The sequence below is a fragment of the Drosophila serrata genome, unplaced genomic scaffold (assembly GCF_035046125.1).
Source record: "Drosophila serrata isolate PLE 108 unplaced genomic scaffold, ASM3504612v1 contig_275, whole genome shotgun sequence".
NCBI lineage: Eukaryota > Metazoa > Arthropoda > Insecta > Diptera > Drosophilidae > Drosophila > Drosophila serrata.
Genome location: NW_028257173.1, coordinates 3,639,482 through 3,654,807, shown reverse-complemented (window position 1 = coordinate 3,654,807; position 15,326 = coordinate 3,639,482). Strand labels below are relative to the sequence as shown.

General features: G+C 38.3%; 2 protein-coding genes across 3 annotated transcripts; both read left to right on the top strand.

Annotated features, from left to right (window-relative positions):
- Positions 1 to 52: 52 nt before the first annotated feature.
- Positions 53 to 1,873, top strand: LOC110183948 (uncharacterized). The gene is made up of 3 exons (XM_020952309.2): positions 53 to 1,460; positions 1,529 to 1,657; positions 1,724 to 1,873. Exons 1-3 carry the CDS (start codon positions 438 to 440, stop codon positions 1,775 to 1,777), a joined length of 1,206 nt encoding a protein of 401 aa, XP_020807968.2. The 5' UTR covers positions 53 to 437; the 3' UTR covers positions 1,778 to 1,873.
- Positions 1,874 to 2,733: 860 nt separating this feature from the next.
- Positions 2,734 to 8,459, top strand: Ube4B (Ubiquitination factor E4B). 2 transcript variants are annotated; one of them, XM_086834805.1, is made up of 9 exons: positions 2,734 to 2,977; positions 3,051 to 3,197; positions 3,862 to 4,156; positions 4,217 to 6,213; positions 6,268 to 6,664; positions 6,718 to 6,830; positions 6,983 to 7,307; positions 7,375 to 7,717; positions 7,784 to 8,459. In XM_086834805.1, exons 3-9 carry the CDS (start codon positions 3,953 to 3,955, stop codon positions 8,050 to 8,052), a joined length of 3,648 nt encoding a protein of 1,215 aa, XP_086690931.1. In that variant the 5' UTR covers positions 2,734 to 2,977; positions 3,051 to 3,197; positions 3,862 to 3,952; the 3' UTR covers positions 8,053 to 8,459. The 2 variants fall into 2 exon arrangements, with proteins under 2 accessions (XP_086690931.1, XP_086690932.1); XM_086834806.1 differs by having other exon boundaries at positions 2,806 to 2,977; positions 3,028 to 3,197.
- The last annotated feature ends 6,867 nt before the right edge of the window (positions 8,460 to 15,326 follow it).

The window sequence follows — 15,326 nt, the reverse complement described above, 5'->3', positions numbered from 1 at the left end:
ACTACCTGCTTTTGAAATCAAATTCTGTTACTAATTGAAATTTCAATCAAGTTGGCAGTTCAAAGCAAATCGTTATTGTTATTGGCAGTGAAAATGTATAAAATACGGGAATTTGGTATTTTGTTCATAAGCTATTGCTGAACAATACTTTCACTAAAAGTTAATAATTTAAATCAATTTTGCCAAGAATTTAAGATCCGAACTGTATAAAATTTAAATACAATTTATTGTTTTATTTGCATTTCGATTGCGGTATTTTTCTCTCAATCGTATGGTATATTTAAAAGATTCAGCAACGGTCACACTGAGTGGAAAGCAACAAAATTTTATGAAAGATTACAATTAATTGAAATTGCGATGCATTTAAGCGAAATTAGTCTGTAGCAGTTAACATATACGAACGATAGCCAACGCGGAGCACCCGGAGCCGCAGCCACATGGATACCAAGTCCAACGATGACTCGGCTGGCAGTGATTCGCTAGACAAATCTATGCAAATAAAGTGTGTGATGGTGGAGACAACGGGCTCCACTGTGGACGCAGTGGACGCCTCGGCAGAATGCGAGGCGCTGGACAATTGCAGCAGGGATTCCGCTGCCGAAACGGGAGCACAGGTGGGCAAGGCAAAGGCAACCAAGGGTGCAGCAGGAACGGGAGCTGCAGTTGGCAAGCAGGAGGACCAAAAGACTGACGCTGCGACGGGGGCACGGGGTGAGGGCGACAGTCCGGAAAGTAGCCAGTCCCCCGGCGGTCGTCCGGCCAGCAACTCGTCGTCCACTGCCTGCACTGCCTTCGAGACGAAAGTCAAGCTTATCTCACAGAACCTCAAAGAGACCACGCTGGCAGAGACCACCGCAGGCGCAGCCTCTGCCTCCGCCTCCGCCTCCACACCAGCAGCAGTATCAGTATCCGCATCCACATCCACATCAGCCTCCAGCAGCAGCAGCCTGCTAGAGCCGCAGCCCCTCAACAATTCCTCCACGGACGAGTCCACCTCGTCGTCGTCAGGCCGTGTGAAGAAAGTGCGCTTCCATCCGGACGTTAAGGAAAATGACGGTGGCAATTGGGTGAAGAAGAAACGACGCGCCGCACAGACCAAACGGGCTGCCTCGTCGTCCACCGGCACCACCTCTGATGGTATGGATCTCGACGGAGAGGCGGAAGATGCCGAATGTGACGAAGATCAGGAGGAAGAGACAGAGGAGGAGTTCGATCTAGCCAAGACAATCGCCGAGGCAGAGGACTACCTCAAACAACATCCGCTGACATTCGTGCGGCGCATCGAGCAGAACGGCGAGCGTCCGCAGGACGGACTCCTCAACATCGAGGATATGTCTACTCATAGCAACGATTACGAAGAGGAGGTGATGCCGGGCAACCGAGAAAAGGACTTTTACAGACACGTCAAGCCAGAGAATGGCATTGAGCGCGTTCTGGGCAAGGAGACAAAGGCGGGCAAGGCAAGTTTACTTTATTAAATTAATTAAAGTAGTTTTTTTTTTTATTAATCAATCTTCCTTACTTTCAGGTGGAATTCCTTTTGCGCTACGAAAACCATGGTGGACTTTTTTGGAAATCAGAGGAGTTCATCAGGCGCACGTGTCCTACGCTGCTTAAGGCCTACGAAAAGAATCGCGAGCGCCGACAACAGCGTTTGGTTAGTGGCTATTACTATGTTTAACGTATCTTTAATTATGGTTATTAATTGTTTGTGCCTTTACAGATGCATCACGTTGCGAAAAGGCAGAGTTTGCGACAGCGGTACACGGATTTTTAGTAGCGGCTGCTTAGGTTTTAGGCTCTTGATTAGGTTCCATATAATTGTAACGTTTTTGTAAAATGAAGTAAATGATTTTCTTTTGTTGAACAAAAAGTACAAAGCTACCATTTTATTTTGAGAGCAGTGGGCTATAATTGTATATAAACACAAATAAAGATTATTATAACCACATTCTGGTTTACTCTTCGAAAATTAGCTCCATAGCTCCATAATTAATTTTAGTCAGAAGCTTGTAACATAGGGAAGGAGTCATTTCCGACCCTATAAATCATATATATTCTTGATCAGCAACAAGAGCCGAGTCGAACTAGCTATATCCTGAAGAAAAATAAATTTTTTCGAAATTTAAAAATTTTATAAGGGGTCTTTAAAATTCTCAAAAATTCAAAAGGCAAAAATCCGAATTTTTCAAAATATTAAATGAAGTATGCAGTTTTATTAACCTTATCAAAACAAACATAGGAACGCTTTCCAAATAAAAATTAAGTCATTTTTGGCTGAGTTATGAATTTTTTAATATTTGATTTGTCATTTAAAAATTTAAATAAATATCGACTCAAAATATGGTAAGAAGCTTGTAACGTAGTGAAGGAGTCATTTCCGACCCTATAAATCATATATATTCTTGATCAGCATCAAAAGCTGAATCAATCTAGCCATATTCGAAAAAAAAATTAATTTTTGAAATTTTTTCGAAAATTGAAATTTTTACAAAGTTAAAATTGGCAAAAATTCAAATTCTAAATATTAAATGGAGTATGCAGTTTAATTATCCTAATAAAAACAAACATAATAACGCTTTCCGAAGTAAAATTAAGGCTTTTTTGGCTTAGTTGTGTTTTTGAAATTTTGATATGTGAAAAAAATTTTCATAGTCATTAGTTTAATATTTTCCTTGAAATCCAGAAAAATTCTACTTTAAGCTGCAAGGCAGAAATACAAAATGTATCTATAGTGGAAACGTTTCATTCTGACGTGAAAACAACGTGTTAGCACATATAAATCGATATATCGCACTTCTCGAAAGACATCGATAGTCGTAACATCGATGTTTTTGCAGCACTAACGGACGCGAAAACCAAAAAAAAAATATAAAATTAAAATTAATTTAGAGCTATGTGTGGACGTGTGCCACATTAGCTGAACTTAGCGCTTTAATAGTTAATTGTCAGCCTCAACAGCCGCATTGGGACAGAGGTAATATAGCCGAAAGAGGCCTAATAATCCAGCTCAAATCGGAACAAAAGAGAAATTTTTGCTTGGTCACCAGCCCCGTAGTTGACGTCTGTTTTGTTCGGGACTTGAAGCACGGAACGGGAAGTCTGGACAGAGGTACTGGAGACCAGGCCCGGCAGTAATATGCAATAGTTTAGGACCGGAATATAAACAAATTGTTTAGCAGGTGAAAATCAGCCAGGTAAGTGCACTGCCCCCGCCCTCGCATCAGAATGTCCCCTCTCCGCACGCCACTCCGCTGCGTTCAGTCACTCAACTCACTCACCCTTGTGCCCGAGTATATATGTATCTCGGTGGTTTTTGTGTACTTCCTGCAATGCGCAGCTAACTCTTCTATTCGGGGAGGGGCGGAGAGGAGTCTATTGGCCCGATCGGCTTGCATTATATAAGGTTTATACCTCCGAATTGCGCGTGTGTTATGATATTGTTTACTGCACTTGACTGGGCGAGGTAGCGGCGCATCCCAATAGCATCCCCCAGCTGCTTCTGCTGCTTTTCTGCCTCTATAAATAGTTGCAGCAGTGCATTTTTTGTCTGCCGCTGTCAACCTCGGACGGTGTGCGTCTGTCTGCCTTTTGCGGCAGGTCAGTTGTCCTGCCCTTGCCTCATGCCCACATGTAGTGCGTAGTTCGCGACAAAGAGACGGATTCCATCTAAATTCTGGCCCTGATCTGGGTGCGGAGGCGGCATTGTCTTGTCTTGAACTTGACGTTGACCGCTGGACTTCGTTATTTATTTGTTGGCTACGCGCGTGCCGCTCTTGGCACTCTCTCTGGCTCTCTCTCCCTCTCTCTTTTGTTTGGTTCATTAACCCACATCATCACCGCCGCTTGGCTGGTTCGCAGGAGAAAACTACGCAACAAACAAACAACAACAGAGAGAGGAAAAGCCATTTCGTAGCAACTGCGTAGTGCTTCCCAACGGATCAACAGAGCAATGCCGGAAGAAGAGCCGCCACAGAAGCCCATGGAGGAGGAGGAAGAAGATAGCGAACAGGATCAGGAGCAGGTAGAAGATGAGCAGCCGCAGATAGCTCAGGGCTTGCAGCAACAGCAGGAGGAGGAGCTGCCGTCACAAGACACACCCGCACAGCAGCCAATAGAGCCAGTTGTCGTGGCTACCGAATTAACAGCTGAAGAGGCAAGTATTTCATCATTTAGTTTATTCAAAGACTTCTGGAAACATTCCCTTATCTTTTAGATGCGAGCCCGACGCCTCCGCACCTTGGCCGCCCGCAGTGGCCTGCAGAGCTCACTAGCCCCATTGACGCCCAGTCCGGAAAAGACGCCACGCAAACAGACCAATGTCTCCAGTGAGTCTCGCCTGGTCCGAGAGGCCACACCAAGTAACAAGGAGGTTGTCTCCCTACCCACACCGAAGCCAGCTCCTGTCACCGTCTGGCCAGAACTCGGTGGCAAGCCGGACTTGGATGTGGAAATGAAGTCAGTCGCCTCCACGCCAGTTCAAGACGTGGAAATGACGCCGGCTCTTAGCCTGCCAGCTCCCAACGAGAGCACCAAACGGAGTGTTGTGCAAAGCACTAAAATATCCCCTGGAAATCCCGAAGTAACCATGGAGTCAGTGAGCAGTCCTCCCAAGAACGTGGATGAACAAAACGAACAGCTGCTCTCGCGACTACTGAACGCCACGTGGAATGAATTCGGCAGCGGTTCCATTATCTGCGCGCAAACCGCTAGCTTCCTGGAGCAACAGCCCATCCGCCGATTTGATTTTGAGTGCATCGTATCCAATGTGCTGATGGAAGCTGCGCTGAAGATTTTTAACGATGAGCTGAACGAGGGAGAGGGCGATTCTGTACTGGCTGAAGACAAGGAGTTCTCATCTGCCAAAAAGATCAAATCCGATGATACAGAAGTGCAAGAAATTCTGGCCAATGCGGTGGCACAGACAGTGCCCAGCGAAGAGGCAGCAGCTGGCGGAGCATCGGGACCAATGGAGGCGACCAACAGCGAGCCCGGAATAGCCTGCGTGGCGCCGTCTGTGCTCAGCATAGTGACCACGACCAAACACAATGTGCTGCTCTATCTCATCCGCTGCTATCAGAACTATCAGACGGAGTGCTGCCGCAAGATGGCCTACAACCAGCCAATCTTGCAACTCGCCTTTGAGCACGTAATGCGGATGACGGTGCTGGTGCTGACCGATCGCATCCACCAGAATCTCAACGGGCACATGGACCAGTCGGCTCTGCTCGAGCTCATGTACATGGAGAAGGTGAGCGAATCCTTCCTCATCGATTTGATGGCCCACACACACCCAGATGGCGACACCTTCGACGCCATCTTCGGCCAGGTGTTGCGCGGACTCTTTGCCGGTATGCAGCGGAACATTTGCACCTCCAAGATCAATGTGCAGCAGATCGAATGGCTGGCCAAGCTGGTCGTGATCAAGGTGGGATCCGTCCGACCAATTGCTGATCTCGTGGCCCGGCAGCCCAATTTCCTGCCACCCATCTGCACGAAGATCTCGGGACGGGAAATCGTGAAGTGCAGCTTCCTGGGACCCTTTCTTTCCGTCTCCCTGTTCGCCGAGGAGAACGTTAAGTTTGCTGAGTTTAGCACCAAGAACAAACTGGAGGATGCGGCTAGTTCGCGTCTACGTTGGGAGCTGCATTCAATGCGCACTCACATGCACGTCGTGTTCCACTCGCTGTGCGTGAATGCCAGCAGCCGTTCGAAGACGATGGAGTATATTGCCAAGATCCTGCGCCACAATGACCGCCGCGTCCAGTTCGCCAGCGACGAGAAACTGCTAGCCCGCGACGGCTTCGTAATCAACCTGATGAGCGTGCTCCAGCAGCTGGCGGTGAAGATAAAGCTGGATCGCATCGATTCAAACTTTCACTACCACAAGAACTCCCTGGTTAACATTGAGCAGGACACGAAGATCCGGTATAACGAGGAGGAGTATCGCAACTTCCTAGCTCGTGATTTTAGTGAGCCGGTAGAGAATGCCAACTTCCAAACGCAATGCTGGTTCCTCACCTTGCAGGCCCACCATCTGGGCTATTTGCCCGCCATTCAGCGCTACCGCCAGAAGGTGCGCGCCATCAAGGAGCTGCAAAAGCTCATCGACGAGCTGGACCGCACCAAGCCCCATTGGGTCAACTCTCGCTATGCCAACCGCAACAATCAGTTCAAAGAGCGCTGGGAAAAGCAGCTGCGTAAGCTCAATCGGTAAGTATTATTACCAAATCCTTTTATCGACCATCCACTGAAATCTGTCTCCAGTTCCAAAACCTGCAGCGAGATCACCCTTCTCGATCCCGCCCTGCTCCAGCGATGCACGGAATTCTATTCGACGGTCTGCGAATTTATGCTCTACCAGTTCGAGGGTCGCCCCATCGAGGGACCTTTCATCTCCAAGGTGCCCGTGCAACAGCTAAAGCCCACGGATGCATTTTCCGCACTGCCCGAATGGTATATCGATGATATCGCCGAGTTTATTCTCTTCACCATGCAGCACGCCAACGTAGACATACGCCAGGGCATCGACCACTCAATCATCACCTGGCTGCTGACCTGTGTCTGCGCCTCGCACCTCATCAAAAATCCCTATGTGACTGCCAAGCTGGTCGAGGTGATGTTCGTGTTCTCTCTGAAGCCGGCCAACTCGGTGAACACAGCTGTAAGTAGAGAATTTTGTAAGTTATTATGTTTACTAAAGCTTTTACTATTTAGATGTGGAACCACGAACTGGCCCAAAATGCCCTGGTCAGCGCCCTAATGAGATTTTATGTCGACGTAGAGACAACGGGCCAAAGCACTGAGTTTTACGATAAGTTTACCATAAGGTAAGCAGTCCAACAGCCCCACATGAACTCTGGCTTGTCGTTAAGTGTTCCCTTAAAGCCATAATGAATAATAGCATTCTGTTTGAAATACCCAAAATTATTATAATAATACATTCGAAATCTTTACCTATTCTCTCTCTTTCGTAAAACAGATACCACATTAGCCATCTGTTCAAATCCATGTGGGAGAATCCCATCCATCGGCAGGCCGTTATCTGTGAGTCACGTGTGGGCAATCAGTTTGTGAAGTTCGTCAACATGCTGATGAATGACACCACATTCTTGCTGGACGAGTGCCTGGAAAACCTAAAGCGCATCCATCAGACCCAGCAGCTGCTCTCGGACAAAGCGAACCTAAGCAAAATGAGTGCGGATCAGCAGCAGAGTCGGTTGACCCAGCTGGCAACGGACGAGCGCCAGTGCCGCTCCTACTTGACGCTGGCTCGCGAGACAGTCGATCTGTTTCATTATCTGACGGTGAGTGGCTACTTACTTACGGTCCATCATAAAATTTATAATATATATTTGTTTTTGATTACTTTAGAGCGACATTAAGGAGCCGTTCATGCGTGCAGAGCTGGTAGATCGCCTTAGCTCTATGCTTAACTTCAACTTGAAGCAACTGGCCGGGCCCAAGTGCAATGACCTGAAGGTCAGGAACCCGGCCAAGTATGGTTGGGAGCCCCGCAGCCTCCTGGCCCAGATCTTCGACATTTATCTGCACTTGGACTGTGATAGATTCGCTCAGGCCCTGGCCGCTGATGAGCGCTCCTTTAACGTTGAAATTTGCAATGAGGCAGCGGCGAGGATCAAGCGTCTGGCCATCCGCTCTGCGGTGGAGGTGGAACGATTCAAGGCTCTCACCCAGCGAGCCCACGAAATCTTCAGTAAGTATTGCGGTTTTTTCTGCATATTTTTCTGTATATTTCATTAAAAATATAATTCCCTTGCAGTTACCAACCAACAGACTGAAGATGAATGCGCCGATGCGCCTGACGAGTTCAAGGATCCATTAATGGACACCCTAATGTCAGATCCCGTTGTGTTGCCCTCCGGCACGGTGATGGACCGCGCGATTATTACACGGCATCTGCTTAACAGCTGCACTGACCCCTTCAACCGCCAGCCCCTCACTGAGGACATGCTGGTGCCGAACATTGAGTTAAAGCAGCGCATCGACGCCTGGCGCCGGGAGCAGCGTGGCAAGCGGAACAACAGCTAAGTCCTGCCCCTTCCGTTATCCCTCCCCTCTATAGCTACGCCTAGGACTAGTTTAATGTGCAGTTTTAGTGTCTACCTATATTCTACATCTATATATATATATATAAATATTCTTTGTGCAGGATTTAGTTTGTATTTGTGGCGCGCCCACCTCATGGGCATTCTGCAAGTACCAATAATCATCAATTGCTGCTCCCCATAGGAGTCCAGACAGTTTAGATGTTTGAAAAATATTTTGAAAAAATTTGCAATGTTTCGTTTCCTTTTGTAAAAAAAAAAACGATGTAATATCGCGATTAGTTTGTTCACCCAAAAAAGAAAAGATGTGTGGGTTTTTTGGTGATTTAAAAAACAACAAAAAATTAAATTTATTTGCAATTGAATTCACAAATAAAAATAATGAATAAAGTGGTTGTTGTTTAGTTTATTAATGAGTTGCCTGGATGGGCGTTTAATAGTTAATTCATAAGAATCAAGCTAATTGAATGGAACGAAATGTTGTATATCCTTTAGAATTGCAACTGATTAATTTAAAAATTTTGTGGCCAATACCTTGGGCCAAAATGTAATTTTTGACAATTTTAACGATGTAACATATGAAACAGTTGGCAAAAATTATTAATTTTTGCTACATGCCCAGAAAGATTGGCCTGTTGATGCTGATAAAAAAATATATATATGATTTATAGTTTTTATAAGGCTAATAAATCTGCATACTCAATTTAATCGCAAATTAGTCCCTTGCAGTTCTAAAAGGTTCTGACTAAAATTATAAAACCATTCTTTGAGTCAATATTTATCTACACATTTTAAAAAACGCATAACTAAGCCAAAAATGCATTAATTTTAATTCGGAAACCTTTCCAATGCTACTATTTACAATTTACTCGGAAATGAGTCCCTCGCAGTTCTACAATAAATTATATATTTTATATGACAATTTTGTGAACAAATCAAAATTTAAAAATCTCATAACTAAATCAAAAATGCATTAATTTCAATTCGGAAACCTTTCCTACGCAAAAAAATAATTTTAATGCTATAATATGGCAATAAAACTGCATTCTCAATTTACTCCGAAATGAGTCCCTCGCAGTGCTACAAGCTTTTGACTAAACGTCTAAAACCATTCTTTGGGTCGATATTTATCTATATTTTAAATGACAATTTTGTCAACAAATCAAAATTTAAAAATCTCATAACTAAGCCAAAAATGCATTAATTTCAATTCGGAAACCTTTCCTAAGCTAGTTTTTATCAGGGCAATAAAACTACATACTCAATAAAAAATGATTATTTTTGTCGATTTTTGACAATTTTAATGATGTAACCCCTTATCTTTTTTTGCAAAAATGGAAAAAATTTTCAAAAATTGTTTTTCAACCGGACATAGTTAGATCGATGCAGCTGTTCATTCTGATCAATAATATATATGATTTATGGGGTCGGAAATGACTCCTTCATAGTTTTATAAGCTTCTGACTAAACGTATAATACCATTCTTTCAGTATATATTTATTTTATATGACAATTTTGTCAATAATTCAAATTTTAAAAAATTCATAACTATGCCAAAAAAATATTAATTTTAATTCGGAAACTTTTGCAGTGCTACTACTTATTAAGGCAATAAAACTGTATTCTTAATTTACTCCGAAATGAGTCCCTCGCAGTGCTACAAGCTTTTGACTAAACGTCTAAAACCATTCTTTGGGTCGATATTTATCTATATTTTAAATGACAATTTTTTAATTTTGTCAACAAATCAAAATTTAAAAATCTCATAACTAAGCCAAACATGCATTAATTTCAATTGCCAAAAAAATATTAATTTTAATTCGGAAACTTTTGCAATGCTACTACTTATTATGGCAATAAAACTGCATTCTCAATTTACTCCGAAATGAGTCCCTCGCAGTGCTACAAGCTTTTGACTAAACGTCTAAAACCATTCTTTGGGTCGATATTTATCTATATTTTAAATGACAATTTTGTCAACAAATCAAAATTTAAAAATCTCATAACTAAGCCAAAAATGCGTTAATTTCAATTCGGAAACCTTTCCTAAGCTAGTTTTTATCAGGGCAATAAAACTACATACTCAATAAAAAATGATTATTTTTGTCGATTTTTGACAATTTTAATGATGTAACCCCTTATCTTTTTTTGCAAAAATGGAAAAAATTTTCAAAAATTTTTTTTCACCCAGACATAGTTAAATCGATGCAGCTGTTCATTCTGATCAATAATATATATGATTTTTGGGGTCGGAAATGACTCCTTCATAGTTTTATAAGCTTCTGACTAAACGTATAATACCATTCTTTCAGTATATATTTATTTTATATGACAATTTTGTAAATAATTCAAATTTTAAAATATTCATAACTATGCCAAAAAAATATTAATTTTAATTCGGAAACTTTTGCAATGCTACTACTTATTATGGCAATAAAACTGCATTCTCAATTTACTCCGAAATGAGTCCCTCGCAGTGCTACAAGCTTCTGACTAAACGTCTAAAACCATTCTTTGGGTCGATATTTATCTATATTTTATATGACAATTTTGTCAACAAATCAAAATTTAAAAATCTCATAACTAAGCCAAAAATGCGTTAATTTCAATTCGGAAACCTTTCCTAAGCTAGTTTTTATCAGGGCAATAAAACTACATACTCAATAAAAAATGATTATTTTTGTCGATTTTTGACAATTTTAATGATGTAACCCCTTATCTTTTTTTGCAAAAATGGAAAAAATTTTCAAAATTTTTTTTTTCATCCAGACATAGTTAAATCGATGCAGCTGTTCATTCTGATCAATAATATATATGATTTATGGGGTCGGAAATGACTCCTTCATAGTTTTATAAGCTTCTGACTAAACGTATAATACCATTCTTTCAGTATATATTTATTTTATATGACAATTTTGTCAATAATTCAAATTTTAAAAAATTCATAACTATGCCAAAAAAATATTAATTTTAATTCGGAAACTTTTGCAGTGCTACTACTTATTAAGGCAATAAAACTGCATTCTTAATTTACTCCGAAATGAGTCCCTCGCAGTGCTACAAGCTTTTGACTAAACGTCTAAAACCATTCTTTGGGTCGATATTTATCTTAAATAAATAATTAAAATAATTCAAATTTTAAAATATTCATAACTATGCCAAAAAAATATAAATTTTAATTCGGAAACTTTTGCAGTGCTACTACTTATTAAGGCAATAAAACTGCATTCTTAATTTACTCCGAAATGAGTCCCTCGCAGTGCTACAAGCTTTTGACTAAACGTCTAAAACCATTCTTTGGGTCGATATTTATCTATATTTTAAATGACAATTTTGTCAACAAATCAAAATTTAAAAATCTCATAACTAAGCCAAAAATGCGTTAATTTCAATTCGGAAACCTTTCCTAAGCTAGTTTTTATCAGGGCAATAAAACTACATACTCAATAAAAAATGATTATTTTTGTCGATTTTTGACCATTTTAATGATGTAACCCCTTATCTTTTTTTGCAAAAATGGAAAAAATTTTCAAAATTTTTTTTTCATCCAGACATAGTTAAATCGATGCAGCTGTTCATTCTGATCAATAATATATATGATTTATGGGGTCGGAAATGACTCCTTCATAGTTTTATAAGCTTCTGACTAAACGTATAATACCATTCTTTCAGTATATATTTATTTTATATGACAATTTTGTCAATAATTCAAATTTTAAAAAATTCATAACTATGCCAAAAAAATATTAATTTTAATTCGGAAACTTTTGCAGTGCTACTACTTATTAAGGCAATAAAACTGCATTCTTAATTTACTCCGAAATGAGTCCCTCGCAGTGCTACAAGCTTTTGACTAAACGTCTAAAACCATTCTTTGGGTCGATATTTATATATATTTTAAATGACAATTTTGTCAACAAATCAAAATTTAAAAATCTCATAACTAAGCCAAAAATGCGTTAATTTCAATTCGGAAACCTTTCCTAAGCTAGTTTTTATCAGGGCAATAAAACTGCATACTCAATAAAAAATGATTATTTTTGTCGATTTTTGACAATTTTAATGATGTAACCCCTTATCTTTTTTTGCAAAAATGGAAAAAATTTTCAAAAATTTTTTTTCAACCGGACATAGTTAGATCGATGCAGCTGTTCATTCTGATCAATAATATATATGATTTATGGGGTCGGAAATGACTCCTTCATAGTTTTATAAGCTTCTGACTAAACGCATAATACCATTCTTTCAGTATATATTTATTTTATATGACAATTTTGTCAATAATTCAAATTTTAAAAAATTCATAACTATGCCAAAAAAATATTAATTTTAATTCGGAAACTTTTGCAGTGCTACTACTTATTAAGGCAATAAAACTGCATTCTTAATTTACTCCGAAATGAGTCCCTCGCAGTGCTACAAGCTTTTGACTAAACGTCTAAAACCATTCTTTGGGTCAATATTTATCTATATTTTAAATGACAATTTTGTCAACAAATCAAAATTTAAAAATCTCATAACTAAGCCAAAAATGCGTTAATTTCAATTCGGAAACCTTTCCTTTGCTAGTTTTTATCAGGGCAATAAAACTACATACTCAATAAAAAATGATTATTTTTGTCGATTTTTGACAATTTTAATGATGTAATGATTTGCAAAAATGGAAAAAATTTTCAAAAATTGTTTTTCAACCGGACATAGTTAGATCGATGCAGCTGTTCATTCTGATCAATAATATATATGATTTATGGGGTCGGAAATGACTCCTTCATAGTTTTATAAGCTTCTGACTAAACGTATAATACCATTCTTTCAGTATATATTTATTTTATATGACAATTTTGTAAATAATTCAAATTTTAAAATATTCATAACTATGCCAAAAAAATATTAATTTTAATTCGGAAACTTTTGCAGTGCTACTACTTATTAAGGCAATAAAACTGTATTCTTAATTTACTCCGAAATGAGTCCCTCGCAGTGCTACAAGCTTTTGACTAAACGTCTAAAACCATTCTTTGGGTCGATATTTATCTATATTTTAAATGACAATTTTTTAATTTTGTCAACAAATCAAAATTTAAAAATCTCATAACTAAGCCAAAAATGCGTTAATTTCAATTCGGAAACCTTTCCTAAGCTAGTTTTTATCAGGGCAATAAAACTACATACTCAATAAAAAATGATTATTTTTGTCGATTTTTGACAATTTTAATGATGTAACCCCTTATCTTTTTTTGCAAAAATGGAAAAAATTTTCAAAAATTGTTTTTCAACCGGACATAGTTAGATCGATGCAGCTGTTCATTCTGATCAATAATATATATGATTTATGGGGTCGGAAATGACTCCTTCATAGTTTTATAAGCTTCTGACTAAACGTATAATACCATTCTTTCAGTATATATTTATTTTATATGACAATTTTGTCAATAATTCAAATTTTAAAAAATTCATAACTATGCCAAAAAAATATTAATTTTAATTCGGAAACTTTTGCAGTGCTACTACTTATTAAGGCAATAAAACTGCATTCTTAATTTACTCCGAAATGAGTCCCTCGCAGTGCTACAAGCTTTTGACTAAACGTCTAAAACCATTCTTTGGGTCGATATTTATCTATATTTTAAATGACAATTTTGTGAACAAATCTAAATTTAAAAATCTCATAACTAAGCCAAAAATGCGTTAATTTCAATTCGGAAACCTTTCCTAAGCTAGTTTTTATCAGGGCAATAAAACTACATACTCAATAAAAAATGATTATTTTTGTCGATTTTTGACAATTTTAATGATGTAACCCCTTATCTTTTTTTGCAAAAATGGAAAAAATTTTCAAAAATTGTTTTTCAACCGGACATAGTTAGATCGATGCAGCTGTTCATTCTGATCAATAATATATATGATTTATGGGGTCGGAAATGACTCCTTCATAGTTTTATAAGCTTCTGACTAAACGCATAATACCATTCTTTCAGTATATATTTATTTTATATGACAATTTTGTAAATAATTCAAATTTTAAAAAATTCATAACAATGCCAAAAATGTATTAATTTTAATTCGGAAACTTTTCCAATGCTACTACTTATTACGGCAATAAAACTGCGTTCTCAATTTACTCCGAAATGAGTCCCTCGCAGTGCTACAAGCTTCTGACTAAACGTCTAAAACCATTCTTTGGGTCGATATTTATCTATATTTTATATGACAATTTTGTGAACAAATCTAAATTTAAAAATCTCATAACTAAGTCAAAAATGCATTAATTTCAATTCGGAAACCTTTCCTAAGCTAGTTTTTATCAGGGCAATAAAACTACATACTCAATAAAAAATGATTATTTTTGTCGATTTTTGACAATTTTAATGATGTAACCCCTTATCTTTTTTTGCAAAAATGGAAAAAATTTTCAAAAATTGTTTTTCAACCGGACATAGTTAGATCGATGCAGCTGTTCATTCTGATCAATAATATATATGATTTATGGGGTCGGAAATGACTCCTTCATAGTTTTATAAGCTTCTGACTAAACGTATAATACCATTCTTTCAGTATATATTTATTTTATATGACAATTTTGTCAATAATTCAAATTTTAAAAAATTCATAACTATGCCAAAAAAATATTAATTTTAATTCGGAAACTTTTGCAGTGCTACTACTTATTATGGCAATAAAACTGCATTCTCAATTTACTCCGAAATGAGTCCCTCGCAGTGCTACAAGCTTTTGACTAAACGTCTAAAACCATTCTTTGGGTCGATATTTATCTTAAATAAATAATTAAAATAATTCAAATTTTAAAATATTCATAACTATGCCAAAAAAATATTAATTTTAATTCGGAAACTTTTGCAGTGCTACTACTTATTAAGGCAATAAAACTGCATTCTTAATTTACTCCGAAATGAGTCCCTCGCAGTGCTACAAGCTTTTGACTAAACGTCTAAAACCATTCTTTGGGTCGATATTTATCTATATTTTAAATGACAATTTTGTCAACAAATCAAAATTTAAAAATCTCATAACTAAGCCAAAAATGCGTTAATTTCAATTCGGAAACCTTTCCTAAGCTAGTTTTTATCAGGGCAATAAAACTACATACTCAATAAAAAATGATTATTTTTGTCGATTTTTGACAATTTTAATGATGTAACCCCTTATCTTTTTTTGCAAAAATGGAAAAAATTTTCAAAAATTGTTTTTCAACCGGACATAGTTAGATCGATGCAGCTGTTCATTCTGATCAATAAT